We start from the raw sequence: 22,425 nt of genomic DNA, 5'->3' as shown, positions 1-22,425 counted from the left end.
CGTTGTTTGTCCTTATTTTGCATTGTCATAAATGTGCAATCTTTGTTGACTTAAAGACTTTAAATTAGTTTTTTTTTTTTTTATACACGCTAGGGCTGGACCAGAATATTCGAACATTCGAATATTCGTTCGGTGGGTTGGCATTCGATTTTAAATTGAGATTCGAATATTCGTTTTTTTTTTTTTTTTTTTTTTCATACACCTTGCATCCCCCGCGAAACGGTTCTCATTCACGCTTAAATGAATGAAGAAGACCAGACTGTTGCGCCACTAACACAGAAACAGCAAAGAGAGAGAGAGCGAGAGAGAAATTTAGTAATATTTAAGAGACACTATAAAGTACAGTCGGACACACTTGAATGGTTGAAGCAAAACTAGGGCTGTGACTGTCGTAATGACAACCGCGCCTCTGCATTTAAATGCACGCAGTAAGCTGGCCGCAAAGCTCCAGCAAAAATAATTACCATGAATGTGTCGGGAAAAAGTAAGGAGATATTTGAATTATTTATTAATAAACTAGTATTTGGAAAAAAGATGAAGTGGACGACCCTGATGCCTTTTGCTCATTTGACTCGCCTTTAATACCTAAATGCAAATGCATTAGGCCTATAGCTAAAGGAAGAGTTTTGTTTTCGATTTAAATTATTTAAATTCATTTTTTTATAGTTTCGGATGATATATTAGTCTTACCTTTATGAGCAAAAATGAAGTTTCACATAGCGCTGGCTTGCGCTTCATGTTTTGCAAGGAGTGGATATATCTATGGGTTTTAATTGAAATCGTGATGACTTGGTCGTTACTTTAAAAAACAAAAACTTAAATTTAACAAATAAAAAGTGTTCCAAATATATTTCTAAATTAACTGTACAACCTAAGTAAACGAAAATAAATGTAATCACTTTGCTATTAAAAACAACAGCTGTGCAATGGGGAAGAGAAGGAGAAAACAGACCGGTTCCAGTCAGACTCGGGACAGTAATTCTGATGAGCTGTCGGAGAAGGTCCGGACGAGGTTTTAGTAATGTTTGCAACAAATGTTTGTTTAATAGCCGATTTAACATTCTTATTTAGGCTAGATTCATATTTAAATGTACTATTTATTTGATTTATTTTAGCGTTTTGTAGGCTGATTGTTCACTGACTGAAGTGCTCAAATAAACACGCACGTTTGTTAAAAATGTTTGGGCCTAATTTATTTTGGGTTTCAAAATAATATACTTAGGCTATGTATTTTATATAGGCTTATATACACAAACGTTATATATATATATATTAATAAATAATTTAGATATGAATAATTTATTTATATATAAACACCGCGCCATTTTTTTTCGTTCTTCTTTTTTAAACAGCCTACCCTTTACGGTGCCATAATTACTGTGCTAATTTCTGATTTGGGAGTGATTTGTTTGTTAAAAAATGTTAGGCTACCTTATTAAAAGTATTGCACTTAACAGACCTGTGTGTTTTGTATCACTAGCGCGGTGTCCGTTCATGAAGCAAAGCTCTGCCTGCGTGAGGCGCGCTGCATCCAACTAGCAATGTTCTATTATAATTTATTAATTCTGAACGTGTGGTGTGTCCATATTACACCAAAATGCAACACTGCACTCCCTTGGGTCCACAGCAAAAATCGTTTGGATGTACTGTTCTCGATATAATAAAAATGCAAACAGAAAGGCATACAGAGATTCCTGCCTTTATTAGAGAGAAGAATATGTTCAGCCCCTCCCACCGAAGCTTCGAATATTCGATGTTGATTACTACCGAAGCTTCGAAGCTCAAAAAATGGTATTCGGACCAGCCCTAATACACGCACACTACCAGTCAAAATTTTTCTGTTTTTAAAACAGTAAAATAAAAAAAAGGTTCTCTTCTGCTCAACAAGCCTGCATTTATTTGATCCAAAGTACAGTAAAAACTAACATTTTGAAATATTTGTATTTAAAATAATGTTTTTTTATTTGAATCTGTTTTAAAAAGTAATTTATTCCTGTGATTTCAAAGCTGAGTTTTTAGCATCATTACTCTAGCTGCTCGAAACCTAGCCGAGTAGATTTATATATGTTTTTTTGGTTTCTTTGAACTTATACTATATTTGATGAAATTATACTGACTCCAGGCTTTTTTTATGGTATTGTGTATAATTTTACAAAAGCTTTTTATTTCAGGTAACTGCTGGACTCTGGCTGTTTCTATTCATCAAATAAGCCTAAAAAATGCTTTTTAAAATTGATAATAATAATAATAGAACATGTCTCTTGAACAGCATATTAGAATGATTTACGAAGGATCATATGGCACTGAAGTAGTGATGCTGAAAATTTTGCTTTGACAACAGGAATAAATTACATTTTACAATATGTTTAAATAGAAACCATTGTTTTAAATGGTAAAAATATTTAAATGTTCCTGTTTTTGCTGTACTTTGGATAAATGCAGGTTTGGTGAGCAGAAGAAATCTTACTGTTCAAAAACTTAATTGGTAGTGTATAGTGTATCTAGATGGGTTTTTCTTTTTCTTTGGAAAGGTTATTAGTTAATGTCTTTTCAAAAAAGAAAAATCTCAGACAGACTGAGGTTACGTGTATATGTATTTTATTGAAAAATGTTTATGATGTCTTATTTTTATTTGTTTAGAGATTATTAGTAGTAGAATAGCTATGGAAATAATGTTTCATGTTATGTACAATTAAATGAAAGTGTGTTATAGTTACTTTTTGACGTACTTAAGCACAATTTTATATGCAGTTTTACAATTCGGTTGTCTAACTATTGTGTCCACGAACCACGTGACGGCTAGATCAAAGCGTGTCGCAACTCTGTTTCTCTATGGCTCTGCGAACTACAAGCGCATTAATACGGAATGCGGCTTGAAAAGACTGAATTTTAAACCACGATCATGAAATCAACGACTACAACACTTTTTTCATTATAAATACATTTCCCTCATGTTTTCATTTTGTTCTGTGGGTACTAAAATGTCGCCACAAAGTGTGGACACTAGGTGGAGATGAAGACCACATATTTACGAGTCAGATTTTTTTTCCCCCTCAGAGATTTTAAATATCCTGTTCGCGTGTGGGAGGATATACTCCTGTGATTAAAATAAAGAAGAACAAGGGAAAAAAGACATTTTGATGGCAGCTACTCGTGTGTGCTGTAATTCACATGCGTATGTGTTGCCAACCAGGTAAGTTTGAATAGGCTATACAGTGTTGTTCTTGGATGCACTTGTGTTAGTTAAATTGTTTAAAGCATTTTTCACTCGAAAATACACTGACGCATTTAACAGTAAATCCTCCAAGTGGGTTCCTCTGGATTCTCTGCATAACCTTGAGTATGTTTACATACGGTCAGACTCCAGTCATGTTCTAGAGAACTGGCGGATGCACAAACACCGATTTATAGCTTACTACCTAATATAATTCGTCCACACTAACCCTTTAGGTACCAAATTAATCTAAAGTAAGCTTTTGCAGCACCACAAACTTAAAAACATTCATACAGATGCAAAATGAAGGTTTTAAATGTCCCAGACGGCTGCAGCAAGGGATGTGTTCGAGCTCACTGTTCTGCTGTGTCATGCTGTATTAGATATATGCAGTCTTGTGTGCGTGCAAGATTGAACTGTTTTAACCTAGGAATTAAAACAAGATCTCAAACATGACTGCAGTCTTTGGGTTATGGGACATCTGCAATGCAGAAGCCTATATATAGCAGAGAGATGGAGGAGAGCAATGCAGGGAGGGGGGCTGAGGACAAGATACAATATTATCAATGGAAAAGTTGCCAGTCCCACAAATATTATTCAGTACTGCAGGTTTTTAGTGCTTCTTTGAAGCTTTAGTGCTTCTATTTTAAGCTTGCAGTCCACACTCATTTCACTCCTAAATATGATATTTTTTGTTTTAATGCATGTGTTTCAAATAGGTGATTTAATAATATAAAAACATAAGTATTACTTTAAAAATTATGCATGCATTTTTTTAAATAATAAGAAATGTTCTCATGTTCCCTTGTGTTTAGAGCTTAGTTTCTTGCAGTACTTCAGGAATGAATAAATATCTCTTATTTTGTGCTCTACAGTTGAATGTGTAATCATAACCATTAATGCTCGCTGAGATTATTTCTGGCACATAGTCATTGCTGAGAAGAAGCTGCTGTCTTTTAATAATTTAACTGATTAAATATTTCAGGACTTTTAGGAGGAAATGGATATGCTTAGTCAGAGTACTCTATTTGAGTTGGTGGTTGACCATCTGCAAAATATGTTCACCGTACAATAATGTGGTAAAATATATTAATATATTGACTACTAATCTGTATTTATGTGTTGTGCCAGTTTCTTCTTGCATTAAGTAATTATTTTAACAAATCAATAAGTCCATTTACATTTTTAAAATGTAAAATTAGTAAGATTTTTTTATATCTGTTTGAAAAAAGTCTCTTATGCTCACCAAGACAAAGCTTGTGTGAACACAGTAAATGTTGTGAAATATAAAAATTTGAAAGACGTTTTCTATTTTAATGTATTTTAAAATATAATTTATTGCTGTTATGTCAAAGCTGAATTTTCAGCATTACTCCAGTCTTTACTGTCATATGATTTTTCAGAAATGATTTAATATCCTGATTTGCTCCTCAAGAAACATTTGTCTTATCTTATTATTTTTAAAAACAGTTGTGCTGTTTAAAATGTTTTATGGAAACTGAGATTTTTGAAGGATTTTTTGATTAGTTGAAAGATCAAAAGAACAACATTTATTTGAATTAGAAATCTAACATTATAAATGTCTTTACTTTCACTTTTGATCAATTTAATGCATCCTTGCAGAGTGAAAAAAATAAAATAAAATCTTACTGACCCCAAACTTTTGAACAGTACTATATGTGACCCTGGACCACAAAACCAGTCAATTTTAAATTATACATTTTTATTCACCTGAAAGCGGAATAAATAAGCTTTCCATTGATATATGTTTTGTTAGAATAGGACAATATTTGGTCAAGATACATTGTGAATACATTGTAAATAGTAATAAATTAATATTTGAGAATCTGAGAGTGCAAAAAAATAATAAATCAAAATATTGAGAATATCGCTTTTAAAGTTGTCCAAATGAAGTTCTTGCAGTGCATACTACTAATCAAAAATTAAGTTTAGATATATTCACAGCAGAAAATTGACAAAATATCTTCATTGAACATGATCTTTACTTAATATCCTAATGATTTTTAGCATAAAAGAAAACTAATTTTGACCCATACAATGTATTGTTGGTTATTGCTACAAATAAACCTGTTCTACTTAAGTGGTCCAGGGTCACATATGTTATTTGTGTACATGCATATACTGTATATGAATATGTTAAGAACTACCCAACTACAGCACACTAAAGTTTCACTGCAAATCATTTAAGGTGCTAAAGTCATTATCATTCTGTATGATTTAGGAATTTCATATGGAATAGCCAAGCAATGAGAATCACCCACTGTCAGATTTGGATGTGATTGATTCCCAAAAAGCTGAGAGCATTACATTTTGGAGTTGCTCTGGATTCGTCCAGCCAAGAACAGGAGATGTGCCGTCAGCAGAATGGGTGTTTGCTAGATGCATAATTTATACGCTCTGTCTAGTCTCCCTCATAGGATATTCAAACATTTCTGTCTAAAGCCTTTTTACGACTTGCTAACTGCCGTCCTTGAAACTGATTCATCCATTCCTACAAAATAGAATTTACAATCTAAAAAATGCTGTTTTTTTTTTGTTTTTGTTTTTTACCCAAATGCTGCCTTTTCAGCCTGTTGGGTCATTTTATTGCATTGTTTTTACACTTTTACCCAGATGTTGGGTAGTTTTTCTGCACTCTAAAAAATGATGGGGTATTTTTTCAACCCAAATGCTGGGTTCATCTTGTTGGGTAATTTTATTGGGTTATTTTTAAGATTTTCACCCAGGTGCTGGGTAGTTTTTCTACACTCTAAAAAAATGCTGAATTATCTTTTTTAACCCAAATGTTGGGTTTTGCCTGTTGGGTCATTTTATTGGGTTGTTTTTTTTTACACTTTTACCCAGATGCTGGGTAGTTTTTCTGCACTTTAAAAATTATGGGGTATTGTTTTTAACCCAAATGCTGGGTTCAGCTTGTTGGGTCATTTTATTATTATTTTTTTTTTTTACACTTTTACCCAGATGTTGGGTAGTTTTTCTGCACTCTAAAAAATGATGGGTTATTTTTTTTAACCCAAATGCTGGGTTCAGCCTGTTGGGTCATTTTATTGGGTTGTTTTTTTTTTTTTTTACACTTTTACCCAGATGTTGGGTAGTTTTTCTGCACTCTAAAAAAAAATGGGTTATTTTTTCAACCCAAATGCTGGGTTCAGCTTGTTGGTCATTTTATTGAGTTATATGTTTAATATTTTCACCTAGGTGAAAATTGTGAGGTCAGAGTTCCCCTGGTGAACAGCAGCCCATCACCGTCTCAGGTGTTGGCAACACGCCGGCACAAGAATTAGCACTATGTATGTAGTATGGTAAGCTGTGCTTTATTCACCCAAATAAATTCAATTTGTCTTATGTTTTTGTTGATGCGTATTCTTGCTTAATAATAAATGTTCATCATTATTGCTGTTGCCTCTATAATTCTGAGTCAGATTTTTAATTTCCAGCCCATTTTAAGCTAGCAAAAAAAAAAAAATTAGCAAGAGTTGACTTAAAACAACCCAGCATGTTGGGTTTAACATTTAAACCAACCAGCTGGGTCAAAATAACCCAGCATGCGTTCTGTCTAATATTACCCAACGCTGGGTTGCCAAATAACCCAAGTTGAGTTGTGTTTAACTTGGCATTTTTTAGTGTATAAATAAAATAAACTGTGGTATTAAAAGGTTACCATATTTATGTACCACTTAATCAAATCTTTAAGAAAATGGTACCATGGTACATGTCCATAAAAGCATGACATTGCTATAGCGTTATGTTCTACTAAAAATATGGTACTTTCTGGTACTTTTTTATAGCATTCATTCAGTTGTTAATGTTTATTAATCATCAGTTAGTTTATTTATCTATGCCTTAGTAATCTTAAAAAGGTAAACATATTGATTGGTATAACAGCAAACTATGAAAATCTTTTTAACCTCATTCTAAAGCTTTTACTTTTTATTGCTTGAATGAAATCCAATCATTTGAAAAAAAGCAAAAAAGTTCCCCTCATAGATTTGCCACAATGACCAATGAAAATCTGAAGTGACTTAAAGTAGAAATAACTTCCAGATTAAAACATTCCTAATAATTTACTTACCCAGATGTTATCCAAAATGTTCATGTCTTTCTTTCTTCAATCAAAAACAAAAATTAAGGTTTTTGAGGAAAACATTCCAGGATTTTTCTCCATATAGATGACTTCAATGGTGGCCAACGGGTTGAAAGTCCAAATTGCAGTTTCAATGCAGCTTCAAAGGGCTCTACACAAACCCAGCCAAGGAATAAAGGTAGTCTAGCAAAACGATCCATCATTTTCTTTTAACAATAAAAATCAATATCCTTTTAAACCACAAATACTAAGGAATGTTTTATTCTGGAAGTGAACAAGTCATTTCACTCGGTGGCCATCTTTGAAACGCCTCTCGGGAAAGCTATTTCAGGACCGCAAAACCAGTTATAATGGTCAATTTGTTTTTTAAATTGAGATTCATACATCATCTGTGAGCTGAATAAATAATCTTTCCATTGATGTATGGTTTGTTAGGAAAGGACAATATGGAAAATCTGGAATCTGAGGGGTGCAAAAAAATGCAAAATATTGAGAAATTTGCCTTTAAAGTTGTCCAAATGAAGTTCTTAGCAATGCATATTATTAATCAAACATTAAGTTTTGATATATTTTCAGTAGGAAATTTACAAAGTATCTTCTTGGAACATGGTCTTTACTTAATATCCTACTGATTTTTAGCTTAAAGGAAAACTCGATAATTTTGACCCATAGTGTATTATAAACCATTGCTACAAACCCATTCTACTTATGACTGGTTTTGTGATTCATGGTCACATTTGACATTTAAACCAATGAAATCCAACAACAACTGTCTCATAAATGTTGTTGTAATAGCATTGGTATTTGTCAGCTAACCTCCCGAAATTGCCAAGTCACTCTAGTGAGGTAGCCTATAGTTTCTGGATAGTGTGTGTGTATGGATAGGTTCACTTGATATAACACATCAGAGACAAAGAGGCAGTTTATAGTACGTTTGGTTGATAAATGGCTTTATTTGGCTTTAGGGAAACATCACTGTATCAGTTAGCAGCCATACAGATAAAGTGTCAGCACTCCCGAACTATCTCTGAAACAGTGATGAGATGCAGAAAACGTGAGGACTCTTTTAAGCAGTTTAGATCCATGATTAAGGCATTTACGTACATTTTTTTTACACACATCAAGCAAATCTATCCCACCCTCTCGTATTGTCAAGCTCCAAGTGAATTAGGCCATGCAAATTGAACCTCCTCTTGATTGATTCATTCCATGAAGAATTTGCTGCACTGTTTTATCACATTTATTAGAAATCTTTCTCTTCCCTCCTTTCCAGTTCGCCGCCAAAAGTAATTCAAAACCTTTAGTTTAACGTCATTGTCACCACATTTCATTTTCCTCCAAGTTCTGGTAATTTTCTGCCAGGACCTTATCAGTTAAGTTTAAACCTAAAATACAGTATTTACAATGTGATGAGTATTTAAAAAAACTGGTGAAACAAAATGAAAAATTCCTTTAATTTCCGCAGTACATTGGGCCCTATTTAACATATTGTAGAGATAACATACTGAGAACTATTTAGAATTATATTTTCCCAGAACTATGATTCAGTCTCACCTGTCGGTCTTAGTTAACATTTTCAATTGCCACATATTTATTAAAATGATTTTAAAAATTAAGACCACTGATGGAAAAAGTTCAAATCAGAGAGGGTGAATCTCCAGTCAGGGCTCAAAAAGTTATTTCAGATGAGTTTGAAGTAAGAATTTGTCAGAACAATGCTGATTCAAAAATTTATTAGAACCATATTCTGTGCACTGTAAAAAACAATTTGTTGAATCAACTTAAAATAATTTGTTGTCTGGCTGCCTTATAATTTTAAGTTCAGTCAACTCTGAAAAGTTAAGTCAACTTAAAATGTCAAGTTGTACTAAGTGACAACTTAGATATTTGAGTTGATTCAACTAAAAATTTTAAGGCAGCCAGGTAACTTACCAACCAATTTTTTTGTTAAGCCAACTCAAATATTTAAGTTGTCTCTTAGTACAACTTAACATTTCAAGTTGACTATACTTATTTGAGCTGCCTGAACTTAAAAATTTAAGGCAGCAGGGTAACAAATTATTTTAAGTTTACTCAACAAATTTTGTTTTAGTTTTTTTACAGTGTGGGCAGACATTAAAGTTTTTATATGCACAAAGGTTTATGTAAGAAGAAATACTGAAGTCAGACCAACTGAGATGTGATCTGAAACTAGCTACTTATTCAAACATCACAAAAATGCATGAATAGAAAGAATTTCATCAGCTCTTTTTCCATCCATGATGTTGATATTTTAAACTATTTAAAAAAATAAAGATATAGTATTGCACGTTGTTGGTTTCATAAGTTTATTTATCGTGACAGATGAAGATCAGGGCATATTTTCGAACATTCCCGATGCTTTCATTCAGTCAAGCAGGCCTGCATTATGAAGGGTCATTGGCGGTGGTTCAGATTGCTGTCTGAATGAGTTCTTGTAATTGTGGTTTTTCTGGAGTAATCATGTTTCATTTAATAGCCCTTCACTATGGCTGTTGATGTGACTGTCTGTGACCCCTCTGCCCTCTCTATGGCCTGCCTGTCATCTGCAGGGAGAGAAGAGAGCCAGATCCGTCACTACCATCTGCAGTGCTGCAGATAAACACTAGTGTTTACAGTGCTTCTTGAAGCAGGAAAGCTCTTGTACACAAACCAAAAGCACAACAAACACACGAACGTAAAAAACAGACATGTACACAGACTCATGCTTTCTCACTTCCATTTGGGTCCAGAGCACGCCCAGATCATATTTAACCCTAAAATCAAACATTTTGCATAAGGATGATTAAGATTGTTTGTCTTTTCATTAAAATTAAACACCTCCCTCTCAATTGTACTAAAACTAATATGAAATGATTAAAAAATATGCTTTATTTAAATGGTTAAGCATTTATACATCATGGTTGCATTTGTTGCACTGCCAATAATTTAATTTAATACCTATTTCATACCAATTGTATATAATTATATAAGTATTATAGTAATTAGTATAGTATATTTTTCGCATTAATTTTACTGTAAGAAAAGTAATGAGAAATAAAATAAGTAAAATGTCCAGATGCATTACGGCAATTAAAATTGGGTGTGAGAGCAACAAATCTTAGGTCCTTCAATTCCTTCAAAAGGAAATCTTCAATTTCATTATGCTTTTGATTTCAGCAGTGGCTTGGACATATTTAATGAAATTCACAAAACAGAAACACAAAAGACAAGGGCTAAACAGAAGAAAGACTTGCCAGATATTAGAAAGAGAAAGTTGAAAAACACACTGAGAAAGAGAGAATAAGAGAAAGAGATCAGAATGGAGAGGAAGATTTACTTCAGAAAGAGAGATCTGCTCCATCAAGAATGAATCAATCAAGAAGAGGTCATTTTTGAACACAGGAAGGAATAGAGGGATATTTAGCAGCAATCATCTCTAAAGCTTTAGAATCTAAATTGCAGAAGGATTTTCTCACACTACAGATGCACAATGCGCTCTTCTCTCCCAAGTCTAAATGCTGAAACCCTCCCCGAGATATCTATAAATATTTAATCTTTTATTATCATCAACCTCGTTTAACTCCATGCCGCCACGTTTGCCGTGCTATGACCAGTGCATTTACGAAAACCATAAACGGATGGAACGGATGCATGCATTGATGTTCAAAAATGATGCATGCTTTGCATGAGAATGTGAATGAAGCATTCTTTCCCCTATGAGTGAACTTAATGAAATGAGCTTGGACAATTCCATTTATGTGGGTATAGATGCCCTAAAATTGCTGGAATATTAGGAGACGTGGCCTGTCCCTGTGCTTGGCTCGTGACATACATTCAGGACTCGAGTGAAGCTCTATATAATGGATATGCTTTTGCTCAAACTTGTTTTTAAAATCAAATAGCACCGAGAGGTTGGAACCTGCAAACTTGGTCCGTTTTGCACTGGTTGCCTGTGCATTTGGATTGCATGGCATCACCTTCCTTTGTGCTGTCCTGCACTACTGGCAAAAATGGCACGTAAACACCAGGTGTGACCGGGGTCTTTGCTGTCTTGATGCGAAAAATTAACATTTTGCCATCATTTACACTCCCTAATGAAGGGAGCCAATTTCATTGTCTTTCTTTAGTAAAACATCAAGTCTAGCTTGTGTTTAAAGTGGTATAAACTGCCAAACTCCAATAAACAAACAAAAAAACATTGTGTATCATAAAAGCGCTACCTGATCTTATAACAAAAGAGTACATGTGGGAACTTTTTCGCAAGAAACGGCAAGTACTTGTAATCGTTTTCGTACACAGTTATGCTTACAGCTCCATATCTTTCGCTTTCTGGACATAACAAGCTTTAACCGTAGCTCAGCCGACACAGAATTGGACTTAGGATGCAGAATCGATGCGAAACATGACTCACAATTAAAGAGCTGAAAGATGTGAGATCGAAAAACAAGCTAAAACGGCATGCTTACAATTGCATCACATTCGCTTTCGTTCATACTATCGGGTAAGTTTAGATGTAGTGCAGATGGTACATTGTTTTAAAACATCACAGAGCATTAGAGTTATAGCACCACTCAGTGACATATCAAGTTAGAACTGCGGTAACACGTACACAACCAACGTCACATAAAACGTGCCAAAAGTACATTCATCTGTTCCAGGGATTAAAAAACGAAGCAACTCTTTTAGCGCCACTCACTAGACATTTCACATCGAATATGTCACGAAATGTACATGGCGGTATGCATTTCGCATTTTGCGAAAAAGTTCCCACAGGTGCGTTTTCGTCATGAGAGAAGGTTGTAAAAGCGGTCACAAATATTGTTTGCATTTGATTTTAAAAAATTTCACTTTTTCTACTAGGTCTAGACATGAACAACCTTGATAGTTCACCAAAAAAAATTACAATTCTGTCATCATTTACTCAGCCCCATGATGCCTTTATAACCTTCTTGGATCTTTTACATTTTGGTTATCTGAACTTTCAGTGGCAGGCCAGAAACCTTTCAGGTAAATATCTTAATTTGTGTTTTGAAGACAGACCAATGTCTTATTGGTTCACAATGTCCCTCCACTGAAAGTAGAGGTAACCAAAAGTTAAAAGATCCAAAAAGCTGTCATGAAGCTGAGTAAATGATGACAAAATTGTCATTTTTTGGTTAACTATACTTTTAAATTTTGAGAGCAAGGAAAATATGAAGATTATAAGTGAAAAGTCTTTACATTTCAGGTTTTTTTTTTTTCAAACAAACCTATGGCACGAATTCAGAAGACTTGAAAAACGGCACACAAATGTGACCCTTGACCACAAAACCTTAGTCTTAGTAGCATGGGTATATTTGTAGCAATAGCCAACAATACATTGTATGAGTCAAATTTATAGATTTTTCTTTTACGCAAAAAATCATTAGGATATTAAGATCATGTTCCATAAGGATCTTTGTACATTTCCTACCGTAAATATATTAAAATTTAATTTCTAATTAGTAATATGCATTACTAAGAACTTAATTTGGAAAACTTTAAAGGCGATTTTCTCAATATTTGGAATTATTGCACCCAATACATCAATGGAAAGCCTATTTATTTAGCTTTTAGATGAGGTATAAATCTCAATTTAATAAAATTTGACCCTTATGATTGGTTTTGTGCTGCCGGGTCACAAATGGCATGGACAATATTTATGATACTTTTATGCTGCTTATTTGTTTTTTAGGAGCTTGGGAGTTTACTCGGCGTCCACTTAATATCTCCTTTTGAAAGGAAGTAAATGATGACAAAATAGAATTTTTGGCTGAACTACTTCATATGCTCTCTGCATAGACCCTGTTTAATCTCTTTGGGTGCTATACAGAAAACTAGCCAGTCCTCCATTTTAGTACTTTCACATTACCTTGCCCGCAGAGATCCTGACACATCAGCAGATGAAATCAGCCATACCTAGTGAAATGAAAGTGAAGATGAGTGGATGACGTTTGTTTGGTGGTGGTGGTGTGTGTTGAGGTGAATTTGGCAGAGGGACAGAGAGGTAAGGAGGACACGGAGGGGTCCAGATGGACGTGTGAGTTAGTGAAGTGCAGCAGTGGCGGGATCGGTGATGGTACACAGCTTTACTTGCTCTTGACCGCAGCGGCCTTTTCGCCTTTGTTATTGTCCCCCTTTTCACTCTTGGTATCGGCCTTATTGCTGTCAGCCTTGCTATCGCTCTTCTTCTCCTTTTCCTTCTCTTTCTCCTTTTCCTTTTCTTTCTCTTTCTCCTTCCCGTTCTCTTTCTGTTCCTTTGGGCTCTTCTTTTCTTCCTTTTCTTTCTTCTCGTCTACTTTTTCCTTTTCTTTCTCATCCTCCTGTTCTTCCTCCTCTGCCTCTGCCTCCTCCTCATCACCTCCTTCTTCCTGTTCTTCTCCCTCCTCGGCCTCCTCTCCTTCCTCTCCTCCCTCCTCCTCTTCCTCCTCTCCAGCTTCTTCTTCTTCCTTCTCCTCTTCCTTCTCTTCTTCCTCCTCCTCCTCCTGCTCTTCCTCTTCCTCTGTCTCAGGTTTGGCTCCGCTCTTCCTGTAGGCGCTTAGAGCATAAGTGCGGCTCGATTGATAGGAGTAGCCGGACTGCAGCAAGGCTCCGCCCATAGAGCTCAGGCGGCATTCCTCACCTTCCAGCAACTTCCTGTTGGGAACAACCATATATGGATAAAGATTAAACACTGATAAATGATACTAAAAACTAATGCATATGTGACCCTGGACCACAAAATCAGTCATAAGGGTATTGTTTTTTTGTACAAATAAGCTTTCTATTGATGTTTGGTTTGTTAGGATAGGACAATATTTGGCCGAGATACATCTATTTGAAAATCTGGAATCTGAGGGTGCAAATAAATCAAAATACTGAGAAAATCACCTTTAAAGTTTTCCACATTAAGTTCGTAACAATGCATATTACTAGTCAAAAATTACATTTTGATATGTTTACAGTAGGAATTTTACAAAAAATCTTCATGGAACATGATCTTTACTTAATTTCCTAATGATTTTTGGCATAAAAGAAAAATCAATAATTTTGACCCATACAATGTATTTTTGGCTATTGCTACAAATATACCCCAGTGACTTAAGACTGGTTTTGCGGTCTAGGGTCACATATAGTTCTGAGTCTGACCTGTAGGCTGCGATCTCGATGTCCAGTGCCATCTTGACATTCAGCAGGTCCTGGTATTCGCGCAGGTGGCGGGACATCTCACCTTTTGTGCTCCTCAGAGCAGATTCCAGCTGCTGAATAGTGTCCTACAGTGCAAACAAGACATTTATGTCTTCAAAAACACCTTTTACAGAACTTTCTTAAATATTAAAGTCACTAATCATTCAATTTTGTGACACTGATCATGCAAGTCCCTTGTACAGATTGTACAGTTGTAAGATGTTCATTCAGTGCTCTTTGGATTATTCTCAAACCATGCAGGATCACATGATCTTAAGGTTATATTTATAAATTGATTATTTAATTTGACATTTTCTTTACAAAATCATGATGTTCTTCACAGGGTTATTGATACTAAACCTAAAACCTAAAAAAAAAAGACATTTTATTTTAGCTAGTTGCTAAAGCAAGATTTTGGTTAATTTAAGTATTAAAATAAATAAAGCTAAAACTAAAATTGAATCAAAAAACTTATACCTAATAATTATCTATGAAAACTAATATTTTTTTTTTAATTACAAAATATTAACCAAAACTATAATATATGATTAACTTAAATATAAACATATTATGATCTTAATATAATATATAATAGATTTTTAAAATTAAATTGCAAATATGATTTCTGAAGGATGATTTGCCATTGAAAACTGGAGTGATGACAATTCAGCATTAAGACACAAAAATATTGAATTCTTTTGTCCACAATAATGCTTACAATATATTTTTATTAAATTAGAAAAAATGCTAAATAGGAGCAATTTTACTAGTGGCCTCTAATGTACACTACAGGTCAAAGGTTTTTGGACAGTAAGATTTTTAATGTTTTTTCTGAAGTTTCTTCTGCTTACCAGAATAGAAAGATCCAAAGATCAGCCTTTATCCAAAATAAAATGCTTTTGTAACATTATACACTATACCATTTAAAAGCTTAGAGTCTGTATAATCTTTTTTTGTTAAAGAATTGAATACTTCTATTTAGCAAGGATGCTTTAAATTGATCAAAAGTGATGATAAAGACATTAATAATGTTACAAAAGATTTCTATTTCTGATAAATGCTGTTCTTCTGAACTTTTTATTCATCAGAGAAACCTGGCTGTTTTCAACATAATAAAAACTATAAATGTGCAGCAAATGAGAATATGAGAATGATTTCTGAAGGATCATGTGACTGGAGTAATGATGCTATAAATTCAGCTTTGAAATCACAGAAATAAATTCTATTTTTAAAATATATTCATATAGAAAAAAGTTATTTTAAATTGTAAAAATATTTTTGCTGTACTTTGCATCAAATAAATGCAGGCTTGGTGAGAAGAAGACATTGTTTAAATGCATTGAATCTTTAAGTGTATGTATGATTGAAATGCATTCACCTGCAGCTCGCCAAGTTCATTGTTGTGGCGGTCCTCCATCTCCACCAGCTGTCTATCTAAGGCCTCGTTATGGGCTTTCAGGGCCTCGATCTCCAGGGTGCGGGCCTGCAGCTGTCGGCGGTACTCCGACAGCTCATCCTTAGTCTGCTTCAGAGCGTTGTTGTTGCGCGCCGCCACCTCCGTCACGCTGACAAACTTGGAGCGGTACCAGTCCTCTGCCTGCTGCTGGTTCCGGGCAGAGAGAGACTCATACTGGACACGGATGTCCTTCAGGGCCACAGCAAGGTCAGGCTTACTGACGTCCATCTCAACAGACACCTGAGCATGAAAAACAGTCAACAAACGAATTGTTAATCAATTTAATACAAATAACATGAATATGTACTCTACCAGTCAAAAGTTTTTGAACAGTAAGATATTTCATGTTTTTTTAAAGAAGTCTCTTCTGCTCACCATGTCTGCATTTATTTGATTCAAAGTACAGCAAAAACAGTAAAACTGTGAAATATTTTTACTATTTTAAATAACCGTTTTCTATTTAGATATGTTTTAAAATATAATTTATTCCTGTGACAAAGCTAAACTTTCAGCATCATTACTCCAGTCTTCAGTGTCATATGATCCTTCAGAAATCATTCTAATATGCTGATTTGCCGTTCAAGAAACATTAATTATTAGTATTATTATTAATATTTAAAACAGTAGAGTACATTTTTTTCGGGATTCTTTAATGAATAGAACGATCCAAAGATTTTGTAACATTATACACTATACCATTCAAAAGCTGAAGTCAGTATAATTTTTCTTTTTTTATAGAATTATCGAAATGTATAGTTTTATTTAGCATTGATCAAAGGTGATGATCAAGACATACATTTATAATGTTACAAAAGGTTTCTATTTTAGATAAATGCTGTTCTTCTGAACATTCTATTCATCAAAGAAAACTGAAAAAAATTCTACTCAGCTGTTTTCAACAATAATAATAAAAATTTTTGAACAACAAATCAGAATATTAGGTACTGGACTAAGGATGCTAAAAATTCAGCTTTGGAACACAGGAATAAATTACATTTTAAAATATATTCAAATAGAAAACTGTTATTTAAAATAGTGCTTTGGATCAAATAAATACAGGCTTGTTGAGCAAAAGAGACTTTAAAAAAACATTAAAAATCTTACTGTTCGAAAACTTTTGTAGTGTAAATATATAATATAATGCTAATTGTCTGATCTGAAAAAAAAAAACTAATGGGTTGTTGATGGACAAAAAAGGAATACTGTTCAAAAGATTTTTTCTATTCAGAAAGGATGCAACAAATTAATCAAAAGTGACATTTAGGACATTTATCATGTAACATATTTTAAATAATAATAATAATAAATGCATCTTGAGCAGCAAATCAGCATATTAAATTAATTTCTGAAGGATTCTGTGACACTGAAGGATGTCACATTTTAAAACGCAATAAGAATATTTCAAAAATCACTGTTTTTACTGTATTTATGATCAAATAAATGCAGCCTTGGTGCAAGAGACTGACCCCAAACTTTTGAGCAGTGGTGAATGATAACCATAAATAGTCTTTAGTCTGTAAAACTGACTAGTATTGATCTGTAATTTAGTTGCTGAATCATTATTGATTTCTAATGAATAATTAATTCCCTGAAACACTCATTTACATTTGAGCTAAACAGGAAAGTAAATTACAGCTATACATATAGTTACTTTTGGATATATTTGTTGGGATAAATATAAAAGTCGCTTTGATGTATCAGTGGACTTTTGAGTATACTGAGAAATAAACACTATTTCAGTGAATGTAATCAATAAACCAATATCCATCAGGTAGTAAAGTTGCACTGGCAGTGAAAATGCAGTAAAGCTGATATATGCAGTGCTCGTTTAATCAGCCTTTGAGCGTAATGTGTGGTAATGAAGTTTTGAGCCCTTGGGGCTGTGGGATGGAGAGCAAACTCAGGGGTTTTAATGCACAAGGAAATATAAAGCTACCTGAACCTTTCACGGGATGCAACAGCAGCTCATCAAGCACATCAACAACATGCAGAGAACAGCAATCCAAGCATGATGAGCTTACATCAGTTACATTCTAATTCTCTAGCTTGAGGATAATTGGTTTATTTTCAGATAGTACACTAAAGGAAAGTTTATCCCTTTTATCCAAGACCCTTTCAAATGAAACTGTAAGTGCAGAAACACTCGTCAGAAGTGGCTGAGGGAGTTTAAAGTGATGCAGTCAGTCCTTCTCAAGGACGCTGCGCTGCGGGGTCCTGCTGCACTCTGCAGCCACACCTAAAATCCTGCGCTACTGCATCATTATCTGCACGTTGGCACGAGGTAAGTTTAAACTTCCCTTCATCAACAACCGTCTTTCAGCTTTCAATACAATTCTCACTCTTCAAGCACTTGATTAAGATACTTTTCTACATGCTAAAGTAGCATGAGAGAAAGGACTGACACTATAAATGCACATTTTGACGGAGGTCCTGGTGCAGTGCGGGTCTGATTCTGAATGCCGGAGCTGCAGTGCTGTAAATTCTCCTAGACACACACCGCCCTTAATGACACTGCACAGTCACGCTACACATGCCCACACTGTGAGTTATTAATAAACACAGTATTTCTGAACGCATATGCTTTCGATAATCTTATCTTCTCAATTCAGTTGTTATTTCTACCTGATATGACCTTTAAAATGACTTTAACTGAGGTTGATTCAAGTCATAATAAATCTAAAAATATAATTAGTTTAAAAACTGCCATTTTATATTATTTCTGAATCGTTTAAGGCTTAATCTTAACCTGTTAGTTTTATTTTACTAGAAAGTTAATAAAAAATGTTATTCCTAAGTAGATCTGCATCTTTATGACACTGCATAAATCACACTGTCACGAATGACGCTGCAAAACTGTCATATGATATATTAATTAACATATCAAAACATTTCTGAGCTTTCAAAATTCATATCAAAATTAAATCAGATATGTCTTTACTCTAAACTGAATTTTTGCAATTGTGTACAGCATATTTAAAATGATTAAGTAATTGTTTTACATGTTTGTTTGTCATGTTTTGTAATGTTTTTAATTATTTTATTTATACTTTTTGTCATTTATTTTGATTAAATAAGATTTGTCTTTCACTGTAAATTGAACTCATGCATCTCTTATCTAAAGCATATTTTCGAATAACTAAAAAATATTTTACACAGTATGCTAAGTACTGATTTTAATAAAGTGCATGCAATATGTGAGATATTTGTAGCAATATTCAAAAATACATAGTATGGGTCAAATTTTTTCCTTTTCTTTTATGCCAAAAATCATTAGGATATGAAGTAAAGATCATGTTCCATGAAGATATTTTGTAAATTTCCTACCATAAATGTATCAAAACGTATTTTTTTATTATTGCATTGCTAAGAACTTTGGACAACTTCAAAAGCGATTTTCTCTTTTTTTTTTTTTTTTTTGCACCCTCAGATTTCTGATTTTCAAATAGTTGTATCTCGACCAAATATTGTCCTATTCTAACAAACCATACATCAATGGAAAGCTTATTTATTCAATATTTATTTATGTATAAATCTCAATTTCAGAAGTTTTATTTCCCTTGGTTTAAAAATGTTATGTATAGATGCCTTTGCAACTATTGGTCCTAAGCTGGTTTTAAGATGGTCTCCCAGCCTAGTACAATAGGTTTTAACTCGCATTCCAGCCAGAACAGCTTAAAAGTGTACAAACCCCCTCTAAAACCAGCCAAAAGAGTAGCCTGGTTTGAGCTTTTTTGTTTTACATGATAAAATCATACGTTTTTCATACCTGGGTGGCCTGAAGCGACGCCTGTAACTCCTGCAGCTCCTCCTCATGCACTTTCCTGAGGAACGCGATCTCATCCAGCAGGGACTCAACTTTCTTCTCGAGCTCCAGGCGGGACAGGGTGGCGTCGTCCACGTCCTTGCGGTATCCTTTCAGGCTGTTCTCGGCCTCCTCCCGCAGCCGGCTCTCCTCGTCCAGCTTGTCCTTGAGGCGCTCCAGAGCCTCGTTCATCTGCACGCAGTCCAGGTGCATCTGGCTCTTCTCGTGCGTCAGCTCCTCGACGCGAGCGCGCAGCTCGCGGATCTCCTGCTCGTAGAGGTCGTGCAGGCGCGACGGCTCGTTGTGGCGCTGGCGCAGCAGCGCGACCTCCGCCTCCAAAACTTTGTTGTGCTGCTCGAGGTTGTGCACCTTCTCGATGAACGTCACGAAGCGGTCGTTCAGGCCCTGAAGCTGCTCCTTCTCATTGGTGCGGATGATCTTCAACTCGTTGGTGATGGCGGTGGTCTGCGTCAGGTCCACGTTGTCCTGCATGGACTGGAAGCCGCCGCCGCGGCCGGAGGCGAGTTTGGTCCGGTAACTTGAGGATGTAATCATGGGTGATGAGGAGCCGTAGGTGCGGTGCTGCTGCTGGGGTGCGGAGCGATAACTCACCGTCACCCGGGACGGGCTGCTGCCCACCGGGACGCGCCGTGGCGCATCTCCAAAAATCTTCCTGTATGAGCTGCTCGTGTACATGTCGCCGGAATAACTCATGCTGAAATGGTCGAGATCACAGACCGAGTGAGTGAAGAAGTGTGTGGATGTGGGAAGACAGAGAAAGAGAGAGAGAGAGTGCCAGTCGGGATGGCACACCGGTATCTTTTATAGGCAGAGACCGCCAGCATCATCTGACGCAGGGGCGGTGGTGGAGGGGGAAACCTGCAACCCTGAGCAAAAAGACAGAGTCCCAGGAGAGAGCTCATTCATTCACTGCCATTGCTTTTGTGGCCACTCATCCCTTTTCATGCGATGGAGATGTAGATTGTCATCATGCAGAGAATAAAAACGAAGATAAATAAAGGTCAAAGAAGTACAAATAAAAACTACATTTGGGTTCGGACCTTTGGAGAATCGCTGGCCATGCTTTGAAAAGCCAAAACGGAGCTTAAAAGTTCCTGAGATAAATTTAAAAGCTGTCAGTGGTACATAAACGAAAGTTTTGAGGTACTTAAAATATACAGAAATTGAATTTGAGGAACCAAAAGAAGAATTTCCATAAGATTCTGGGAAACCAATATATTCCACTGAGTATCTTCTGCAGTGTAGCTGAAATGGAGACAGAAAGACAGATAGACAGACAGACAGACAGACAGACAGACAGACAGACAGACAGACAGACAGATAGATAGATAGATAGATAGATAGATAGATAGATAGATAGATAGATAGATAGATAGATAGATAGATAGAACAACATAAAAACAGACAGACATGTCAGCGTCAATAGCCTGGTGGGCAAGTGCGCCAACATATAATGCCATTGCGTTTATGGGTGTCCCGAGTTCGAATCCCAACTCAAGGACCCTCTCTCTCCCACTTAGCTTCCTGTCTGCTCTCAACTGTCCTATCACAATAAAGGCAAAACACCAAAAATAAATCTAAACAAAAAAACAGACAGGTAGATAGATAGATAGATAGATAGATAGATAGATAGATAGATAGATAGATAGATAGATAGATAGATAGATAGATAGATAGATAGAACAACATAAAAACAGACAGACAGGTAGATAGATAGACAGACCGGTAGACGGACAGACATAAAGTTTGATAGATAAAAAGAAAGCATAAATAGATCAAATTAAAAACAAAAGTAAGGATGCAGAACATCAAGCAGAAATGTGATAGAAAGTGGTTTTGTGAGTGTATGGCATGTTTTAGGTCATCGACTGATGTGTGTAAGCAGAGCTGCTGCATGTCCACGTGGGATTGAAGCATGTTGCAGTGAGAGGGAGTGTCTGGCTGTGTGTGCTGTAATGCGGGTGGCAGCCTGTGCCTCTGCAGTGTCTGAATACTGAATACTGAATACTGAATGAGACACAGAGGTCTCACCCTGATGACCCTCCTTGATGCAGAATCCTGTGCAGACTCAAAATCAGCTGACATTTTGCATTCTCCTCAAATATACGGTGCATCTAAAAAAAAAAAAAAAAATGTATAGAAGACATGACATTGGTGCATGTCACAAAATGCATATGAGCGCTGTAAATGTCAGTGTTCTTCATGAAGCAGCATCCTATTACACTTTTTTCTGATGAGTCATCAGTATTGGCTGTCGGGAGCGGTGTGGGGGGTGTTCTGAGTGCAGGACTGTCGCACCACACAGACTTGGGATGAGGCCAAGGGCAGGAGCCAGGCCAGCCACGCCTCAGGATGGGCTTTAGCATGATCACACAGCAAACCCCTGGAGACGTTCTGCAGGTCCTGTGTCTTCAATCAGCGTTTTCTGAGGCTGATGTTTCACTCTACTAGTAGAAATAGAGAGAGAAAGACAGAGACATGGTAAAGACCTAAGAACAAGCATTTTCTCTGTTTGAGGTTGACTCTAGACCACTGCAGTGAAATCGGCCCAACGTGGAATGTACACCAGACAGATAGATGGACGGATGGATGAATAGATAGATCGATGGACGAATAGATAAATAGATGGACGGACGGACAGA

At 35.6% G+C, this 22,425-nt stretch overlaps 1 protein-coding gene across 1 annotated transcript; it reads right to left on the bottom strand.

Annotated features, from left to right (window-relative positions):
- Positions 1 to 8,252: 8,252 nt before the first annotated feature.
- Positions 8,253 to 20,552, bottom strand: neff1 (neuronal intermediate filament family member 1). The gene is made up of 4 exons (XM_073840998.1): positions 19,727 to 20,552; positions 15,883 to 16,200; positions 14,466 to 14,590; positions 8,253 to 13,973 (listed from the first exon to the last, which is right to left on the bottom strand). Exons 1-4 carry the CDS (start codon positions 20,474 to 20,476, stop codon positions 13,427 to 13,429), a joined length of 1,740 nt encoding a protein of 579 aa, XP_073697099.1. The 5' UTR covers positions 20,477 to 20,552; the 3' UTR covers positions 8,253 to 13,426.
- Between the last annotated feature and the right edge of the window lie 1,873 nt (positions 20,553 to 22,425).

The sequence above is a fragment of the Garra rufa genome, chromosome 5 (assembly GCF_049309525.1).
Source record: "Garra rufa chromosome 5, GarRuf1.0, whole genome shotgun sequence".
Lineage (NCBI taxonomy): Eukaryota > Metazoa > Chordata > Actinopteri > Cypriniformes > Cyprinidae > Garra > Garra rufa.
This window is presented reverse-complemented; position numbering and strand designations above follow the sequence as displayed.